The sequence below is a fragment of the Pseudorasbora parva genome, chromosome 12 (assembly GCF_024679245.1).
Source record: "Pseudorasbora parva isolate DD20220531a chromosome 12, ASM2467924v1, whole genome shotgun sequence".
Lineage (NCBI taxonomy): Eukaryota > Metazoa > Chordata > Actinopteri > Cypriniformes > Gobionidae > Pseudorasbora > Pseudorasbora parva.
In genome coordinates, this window is record NC_090183.1 from 33,911,439 (window position 1) to 33,920,821 (window position 9,383).

The 9,383-nt window shown below is 35.9% G+C and overlaps 2 protein-coding genes across 3 annotated transcripts; one reads left to right on the forward strand and one right to left on the reverse strand.

The window, feature by feature from the left end:
- The first annotated feature begins 37 nt into the window (after positions 1-37).
- Positions 38-4,372, forward strand: gtpbp6 (GTP binding protein 6 (putative)). The gene is made up of 10 exons (XM_067459939.1): positions 38-612; positions 700-837; positions 920-990; positions 1,716-1,846; positions 2,222-2,292; positions 2,369-2,527; positions 2,600-2,808; positions 3,241-3,389; positions 3,983-4,135; positions 4,216-4,372. The coding sequence occupies exons 1-10, from the start codon at positions 213-215 to the stop codon at positions 4,340-4,342; spliced, it is 1,608 nt and encodes a 535-aa protein (XP_067316040.1). The 5' UTR covers positions 38-212; the 3' UTR covers positions 4,343-4,372.
- Positions 4,373-4,900: 528 nt separating this feature from the next.
- On the reverse strand, positions 4,901-8,993 carry si:dkey-66a8.7 (PI-PLC X domain-containing protein 1). Of its 2 annotated transcripts, none has more exons than XM_067459940.1 (6): positions 8,582-8,993; positions 7,445-7,581; positions 7,154-7,282; positions 6,897-7,052; positions 5,230-5,413; positions 4,901-5,149 (listed from the first exon to the last, which is right to left on the reverse strand). In XM_067459940.1, exons 1-6 carry the CDS (start codon positions 8,679-8,681, stop codon positions 4,917-4,919), a joined length of 939 nt encoding a protein of 312 aa, XP_067316041.1. In that variant the 5' UTR covers positions 8,682-8,993; the 3' UTR covers positions 4,901-4,916. The 2 variants fall into 2 exon arrangements, with proteins under 2 accessions (XP_067316041.1, XP_067316042.1); XM_067459941.1 differs by lacking the exon at positions 8,582-8,993 and adding an exon at positions 8,173-8,489.
- Between the last annotated feature and the right edge of the window lie 390 nt (positions 8,994-9,383).

The window sequence follows — 9,383 nt, forward strand, 5'->3', positions numbered from 1 at the left end:
TATGTAATACCGCATCTATCCTACCAGTGGCGCAGTTGAGCAATCGCACGTATTAAGCACAAGAGAGGAAGACGCACCAAAACATGCATGGTGAAACTGTTATGCGTTATGCAGTTACTTTTACAGCTAAATAAGTAAATTTCGTACTGATTTTGCTTTATATCGCTGTAATGTTTTGGACGTTGATTATATTGTAACTATAACCTGAGTAGATGAATCTTAACAAGATAAGAGTCTTGGCCAAACATGTGTTTCTATGCAAACATGTCTTAGGTAGGTGGTATATGAACTTTGCTAAATGTAAACCAATAATATGTTCTTCAAAATTAGTTGCTACCATCATCTTACCATGCACCAAACAAAGTTTAAAGACTGGGGTTGCAGTTCCAGTTCTGCCAGCAAGGACTTTGTCTTTGGCAGCTCGCATGTTCAAGAGCAAAAATCATAGCACTGATAACAATCTAGAGAAAGAGGAAGATGAAATTGATGAAGCTGAAATAGAGGAGCTGTTCCAGCAGCAGATCCCCACAGGTATTGGTAAAGAAGACCACCGGATCTTCATTGTTCATCCTGATGTGAAATGGGGCAGCAGAAAACAGCATCTGACCACAGGTATAAAAAAGTGTTACTAGTTGCACTGATTTCAGTTAGTGTATAAATGTGACATATTGCAGAATACAGTGTTGTTTTCTTTAACAGCGGCACTTCAGATGGAAGAGGCTGTTGGGCTGGTGAACACTTTACACAAATGGAGCGTTGTTGACAAGATCATCCTTTCCACCAAGACGCCAGAAAATAAAAGAATTTTTGGCAAGGGAAACTTCCAGACTCTTACAGGTATATTGCTTACTAGTTTTGAAAAAAGAATATATTTTAGACACAAAATTACATCTGATCTGTGCTCTGATACATTGTTAAGAAAAGATCAGAGCTACTCCTGGGGTCACAGCTGTCTTTGTGAACGTGGAGCGTCTTTTACCTTCCTCAGAAGTGAGTATTCAGCGTTGACTTCAAAGGCTTCTAAAACTTGTGCACAAAAGAAAATCTATTTGAACTATTATAGTGTGTCAAGTATATAATAGCTATATAATTACTATAAAACTACTGTACTTTGAATACTGTTGTAACTCAGTCATTTTCTCAAGAAATATAATTTACTAAGCTTTGAAGGCTTTTATTGACGTATGTTATTTTTTCAAATAAATTTTCAAATGTATTCATAATTTAGCACCTGAGCCACTTTAAATTTATTCAAATACAGAACAGCAAAATAGTTACTAAAAGCACTACAAATTACAAATGCATAATACCTTACTGCAGGACAAGCGTCGCTCAGACAGCCTTTTCTGTCAAAAGCTGTAAGCTATGGAATTCATTAACATCTGACCTAAAAAAAAAGGTTGTAAAGCTAAAGCTAAAGACAAACCAAATCTGTAAACATTTTAAAATATTATTCCTTTCCTCTTTTTTTGTGTGAGTGAATGTGTGAATTAGTGCATGTTTGAAGAAATGTGAATGTAAAACATGTGTTTTATCATTTATTTAAAAAAGGAAAGGAGTTGAAAATTAGCATTATTAGCTATAAACTCTATATACTGCACATCGGTTCCAGTAATTGTATTGTAACTATGTTTGACTGCATTGTCCCTCCCTGTTAATAAAAGTGACAGTATTTTTTTCTTAGAAACATACAATGTGTTATATTTGTGTTTCAGAAAGAATTACAGGAAGCCTGGGGAGTAAAAGTTCTTGATAGATACTCACTTGTCCTGCATATTTTCCGATGTAACGCTAGAACAAAAGAGGCCAAACTGCAGATCTCTTTAGCAGAGATTCCATTGCTCAGGTAAATTATATATTGTTTCCTGATGAAATCATGAATCTTTTCCTGGCAAACACTACCGTTCAAAAGTTAAAGGTTAGGTTATGTTTTGAATTCTTATGCTCAAAAAAGGGTGCATTTATTTGATCAAAATACAGTAAAAATTATTTGAAATAGAAATCTTCTGTAACAATGTAAAATGTCTTTAATTTAACGCATCCTTGCTGGAAGAAAAGTTCTTTACTAACCCCAAACATTTGAACGGTTGTGTACTTTATTCATAATGTGAGTGAGTTTTATTTTGTCCAGTGGTCTGATTATTAGTCTGGTTTAATCAATGTTATATTGCGCTATTAAGTAACACTAAACACAGATGTAACTTCTCCTTAAACACATAAGATCACGCCTGAAAAATGAAGTAGCAAACTTAGACCAGCAAGGTGGCGGCTCAAGGTACATTATGGGCTCAGGTGAGGAAACTTTTAATCCAGGGGCATTTTTAATCCCAGGTTAATGTATTTAACTGGAACTAAAATGCGCCTGCAGGTGAAACCTTGTATGAAGTGCAGCAGCGATTGTTAAAGGAGCGAGAGCTGAAGATCCGATCGGCCCTGGAGCGACTTCGAAAGAAGAGGCACCTGCTGCGCTCCCAGCGCAAACACAAAGACTTTCCTATCATCTCTGTCATGGGCTACACCAACTGTGGTGAGGTTTGTGTACATTTTAAATTGTTAATCTAGTATATGAGAAATGCATTAACAGTGTTTGTTTCTGAAGGTAAAACAACCCTCATTAAAGCACTGACTGGAGATGCCGGTCTTCAGCCTAAAGACCAGCTTTTTGCCACCCTGGATGTCACAGTACATGCAGGACAGCTGCCGAGTCACATGACTGTACTGTATGTAGACACCATTGGCTTTTTGTCCCAGCTCCCTCACCAGCTTATTGACTCTTTCTCTGCCACACTGGAGGATGTGACACATTCTGTATGTATCCAAAACACAACACTAAAAAGATTACATTTTTACCAATGTTATAGAACGTTTGGTAACACTTGCCTTAAAGCCTTTACGTTGAATGCAGATATTCATAAATAAATAATATATATAAATACATTTATATAGATCAGTGAATGCTTCATAACTTTTCATAAATAGTTGTAATCAAGTTAAAATGCATATCCTATGTGCACATTACTCGTTACATCTGAAATTAGTTGTCATGTTTTAATGCATCATACTCTCTAAAAGTGTGTTCAAAAGATAGATAAGTATTATAACTGTGGTTTCCATTATGCATGAGTTGCATTACAAGACACACACAATTAATGCATTCAAATACTTATGTAATGCATATATGAAGGCTTTAGTAAAATGTTACGGAATTTACAGAAGGTTTAACACCCTCTCCTTTTTCAGGACCTCATAATTCATGTGAGAGACATCAGTCATCCTGAAACTGTGAATCAAAAGGTCAATGTACTGAATGTCCTAAAGAATCTTCAGATTCCAGAAAGACTACTCAACTCCATAATAGAGGTGCATAATAAGATCGACCTAATTGAAGGGTGAGAGACATAATCCGTCATGTAGTAACGAATAGTTAAATAATTAATTTGGTTAGACTTTATTTTAAGGGATGTAGTTACATTGTACTTGAAGCTGCAGTCCATAACTTTTTGCTCTAGAGGTTAATAAACAGAACTGCAAGCATCTTGCAGAAGAACATTGCAGCCGGAGCTACTAAGACAAAAACACGGTTTGGAAAATGGATTAATGTTATTCATTCTTTTTATATAATTTTTACAAATCTTGAACACAAAAAAAAGTTATGGACAGCAGCTTTAAATTACTGAGTAATATTAATTAACTACATGTACTTACTGTAGAGTTACGGTTAGGATTTGGTTTACGGTTAGTGAGATGATAAAAATACAATAATGTTTTAAAAAGAAAAGTAAAGATGAAAAATAGAATAATAATTTAAAGAAAGAGCAAAGTATCTTACTTTCCTGTATAAACATGGTTCTCTCATGTATGACAAATATATAATTATTTTGAATATAATTATGCATAATTTACTGTTATTACTATAGTAAGTACATGTAATATTATATTCAAAACCCCAAGTATTAAACTTACAAACGTGTACATTTTACAGCTACAAGCCCAGTGATCCTGAGGTTACCCCCATATCTGCTCTCAACCATCATGGACTGGAGGTATTAAAAGAAAAGATTGAAGAAACTGTTGTTAAGTGTACCGGAAAACAAACAATGACCATCAAGGTGCAGCTCAACACCCCTCAATTAGCGTAAGTTAAGTAAAAGTGTATAAGGCATTCAATTATTTTATCCACAGACTTGCTAATGTGCTGCCCTTTGCCCTTCACAGTTGGCTGTATAAGGAGGCCGTGGTTCAGGCGGTAGATGATGTTGGAGATGACTGCACCGCCGAAGTCAAGGTCATCATTAGCCAAGCTGCATATGGCCGCTACAGGAAGCTGTTTCAGGTCACCTAGCAAAAGCTGGCCCCTGTTTCATAGCAAGAATGACATCATCCAAAACAATTCACACAATAATGACGTGTAAATATTTATTTGCTTTATGAACAGTGTATTTAAAATATCTGAAAATCTGTATTTTATTACAATAAAATGAGACATTAGGAAACAACGTTGATTTGCATTAATATAAACAATAGTTATAAAATACTGTACATGTATGCTGTCTATTAAAAAAATGTTCATTAAGCAGCATGATACAGTAAAAGGCATATGTAAACACACAGAGGATTAAATATTGCACTTGCATGTAGGCATTAACCTGCACACACTTTTAAGCCGGGTTCACACTACGATTTTGGCTACCTGAGACAAATTTTGTGAATTCTAAAAGATCCTAGGCCAAAATCTGAAGTCTTTTATCGGTAGTTTGACATGTTCATGACAGCCAATTATTGACTGTCATGTTTTACCTCAGACGAAATTCTGGCAGTGTCAGAAGATTTGACCCCCAGTCCTGCAGTGTGGCTTCTCTTATGAAAAACCCCTAACCCCATGCATCTTAACACATTGTGCTTCAACAGCTCGTTGATTACAGCAGTTTTTTATTGAGCGCAATAACAAGAGAGCAAAACGGGACAGGTCCAATGAAGTCGCCTGCTATTATGTTTAGATTTGAGGGTTCAGCTCCTGGTTTCTGATCTTCCAGCCATTTCCTCACACAGTTCCAATTCTCCAAGGTCAGAGTTTGAAGAGATTTCCGAGGGTGCGAGGCGATGAAGCAGCGATCTGACGTCAAATTCAGGCCTGCTACAAAAAAACCCACTGGGCAATAGAAATGTTCTGATCAGAAACAAGGTAGTATGTGGAACCATATTTTTTTTTCAGCCAAAAGCTTCTTTCACCTGGTCGACCTTGCCGTTTCCGCCGTTCAAGATACTGGATCAGCTCTTCTGCATCAGGCTTATTGGCCCAAAGGTACGGGATAGCAGGCCACAACTCCACATGGCGTGCTGCTGATTTGTCCTCATACGATAGAACCACTTGATAGCCTGATGTCCAGAGGCTCCGCAAGGTCAGTAGGGCCTCCTTTAAAAATAAGTATGACACAACAAATCAGTAACCTTTTTTGAGCATGTTGCTTGAGCCTGTTTAAAGTGTTGGTAAAGGAGTGCAAACTCCAAACTGTTTTCATAACACTGTTGGTGAAAAGTTTGGTGTTTTTGCTTTTATTATGATAGGACACAGAAAGCGAAGATGGACAGAGATAGAGGGGGACATGAACGGAGAAGGATCGCTAGTTGGGACTCGGATTCAAAGATTTTTTTATTTTATGTTTTATGTTTTTGAAAGAAGTCTCTTATTCTCACCATGGCTGCATTTATTTGATCAAAAACAGTAAAACAGATCAATAATATCACCATTTAATTTATCTTTTTTTTTTTTTTTTTTAAATATATACGGTATTTTAGAATGTAAATTATTCCTGTGGTGGCAAAGCTGAATTTTCTGTCTTCAGTCACATGATCCTTCGGAAATCATTCTAATATGCTGATTTGGTGCTCATTTTTATTATTGGTGCTAATTTATTATCAATTATTATTGGTATTAATGTTGAAATTGTTTTTGCTGAAACCATGATGCTTTTTTCAGGATTATTTGATGAATAAAAAGTTTAAAAGAACAGCATTTATTTGATCAATATTTTGATAAATTGAATGTGTCCTTATATTTTGATAAATTGAATGTCCTTGTTTAACTCAAACTTTTGAATGCTAGTATATCATGCTTTTCACAAAAATATTTAGCAGCACAACTATTCAACAGTGTTAATAAAAATGTTTCTTAAACACTAAATCAGTTTATTAGAATGATTTCAGAATGATCATGTGACCGAAGACTGGAGTAACAGCTGCTGAATTTTCAGCTTTGCATCACAGGAATGATTTACATTCTAAAATAGAACACAATTATTTTAATTACTTCACAATATTATAGTTTATACTGTATTTTTGACAGTAACAGACTTCTTTCAAACACATTTCGAAAGGAAAGTCTTAAAGCTACACTGTGATATTTTCCCCCATCTAGCAGTGAAATGGTATATGACCGTCCATTTTCCGTTCCTCTTAATTCCAATTTCGTTTTAACTCCTACGGTGGCCGATTAAGTCCAAGATTAACATGGCAATCCTCCTCTTCACATTCGACACGGTGCCATCGAGTGTTAAAACGCGAAAGGCGAAGCTTGAGTTTACGGGTATGTCCCTCTTTGGCTAATGTACTTTCAAGATGGAGGGGCAACATGGCGACCGGCATTCGAACCACTCACCCGTATGTATTTTCAATGGCATATTATAAACTTACGAGAATACTTTATTACTTGAAAGAAGTAAATATACATTAATGAGCACATATATTTTTGAAAGAACTAAGTGTTTTTAGCTAAGAATAAACTAAAAAAGTTACACAGTGTAGCTTTAATTATTCTCAACATTCAACTCTTTGTGTATTACTCAGAATGCTATTGAGGAAAAAGGTTGTTGCGTTTGAAATTCCAAATGGTTTCTTACATTGCAAGGGCATAGCTTAGAGCCAAATATTGTCTTCAGAGAATAGATGAATTCCTCATGTTGTTTATGATCCAAGCCTTCAAAATGACTACAAGCCAGAATTAGGATTTCTTTGGGATGAGATTCAAGCCACGAAGCAACTGCCTGTAGAGTTTTCTATAAAACAAAATGTATTTATGAAGTAGAAAATGTACAAAATAAAGAATAAAATGGTGAACTTAAATAGCTAATCCATCTCAACATGTGCATATACTTACAATAACGGTTGCATGTGTGTAAATGACATGGGTGAAGTAAAGCTCTTTGGAAGAATCATGCGGTTTATTGGCAATCCGGAGATCAAAATATCGAATGCCTGCTGTAAGTTGCTCCACAATGTCTTGCACCTGCTTGCAACACAATAAGGAGCTCTGATACAGATATGATGTTACAAAAACATTTCTCATGTATACAATGTATACTGACACTATGGGAGAAACACTGGTTGTATATCTAATATAAAATATTAAACAGTCAAAATAAAATAATTTTTTGAGGTATATGCCTGCCTGAGTAGTGGCCCATTTGTAAATAGCTGGCCGGGTGAAACAGTAGAACACTCCATCCAGCAACCTGAAGGTCTCTGACTCAGACCGGAGCAGAGGAGAAGTGATATCCAGACAGTAGCTCATTGCATCATGGCTACCTGAAAACAAATGTTTTGGAAAGTCATTTCAACATTTCATATCCTTGTACATTTTATGGACCGGCAATTTTTTCATCAGAATAATTTAAAACGATTTTGAAATTTATATTATTAGAAAACTGGGGTTTGTGATGGAAACGTATCTATTTGATGTGCTTTTCAGAATTTTACTTTTTTTAAGATAATTTGGAAGCATCTCCAAAACATCTCCAAAGTCCATGACAGTCTCTCCTCTCCAACATGTTATTTGTTACATCTAGACTAGATTACTGCAATAGTGTTTTCGCTGGGTTACCAAAGAGCTCTATTAAACACTTAAAGAGTTCAGAAAGCAGCTGCACGAGTGCTAACTTGCTCTAAAACTAGAAATCACATTACTCCAACACTCAAATCCCCTCACTGGCTGTGTGTATCATTACGAATTGGTCCTCTTATTGAATAAGATCCTCTTATTTGTTTTCAAATGTCTTCATGGAACTGCCCCAATATACCTTTGCTTTACTATTTCACGTAGCTCTATCTGAAATAGCAAAAAGTCAGGGTTTCTTTATCCCAATTTCTGTATGTGGTAGCCTAGAAATCTAGACGCACCCTAGCGGTAGCAAATTTAATCTGCCCGCAAACATCTTGATGTGGGTCTCGGCTTGTCAGGCTATGTGGTGTATTCCCCATAATCAAACGATTGTTGTCACTGACACCTGGTCCCGCACTCGTGCCACTCATCGTAACAACGCCATCAGAGAAGAGCCGTGTAGGCGGCGGAAGTTATTTTGGGCACTAGCCTAACTTAAAACAAACAATAATGTTTACGGATAAATTATTTATAATACATCCGTCAGTATTTCATAAAAAGAAGAGTCGATTTTGGTTATATTTATAATATTTGATAATTAAATGGTCAATAAAATAGTACAATATATTAAATAATAACATTTCATAAATGAACCGGCTACTTCTAAGTTAGTTAAAAACAAAACCTCCTTGTTACACAGGGGCTCACCTGGTATTGAGAGATTTGTTAAAGGGACATCCCACAGTTTCTCTGGCAAACATGACATCCATTCCTCGTGATTCATCTCAGCCTCTTTAATGTGATCCATCAGTTTACCGGAGTGTATAAAAGCAGTAGCTCTTTACAGATGCGGCGTTTGAAAACAAAATGAGTTGATCCGCTGAAACCGTAAGTTACGTGTTTGAGCGAAACAACAGATAACACACCGCCATCGATAATGAGGCTCAAAGCCCAACTTTTTAAAGCCCAACCACATAAACGTTCTTTCGGTTAGCAAACTCCTTTTTATACGAAAATAAAAGTCTTTCAAACGTGTTGCGATTATTAGCTAGTAAACATGAAAGACTAGCTATGTATTTCCTTGTTTCCTGCTGCTTCATTCTCTCACGCTTTGACGCTGTAATTACAGCTGATCGCAGAACAACTTTTTCGTTCGTTCATGAGTTATCTACTAAAACCGCCCAAAACATTTTTTCGTTTAGACTACTGATAGAAATCTTGGTCATTCCTGTTCTGCATTTTCATTTCCTCGTCGTTTTTTCTTTTATCACAATATTACAAAAGCAAAGAAAGACTTTTGTGAATCTTAATACATTTTTGCCATGTTCCCTGATAACTAATTTCCAAAAATACGGGAAAAACAAAAATATATATTCAGCATTCCAAAAAAATAAAGGCCTATTAGACGTTCTCATAAGCTGATCATTGGCTAAGCTCTTTTCGACATCCTGTTATTTATAAACCATAATCATAATAAGTTTTACCAGAGCATAATTATTCCCTTTAGACA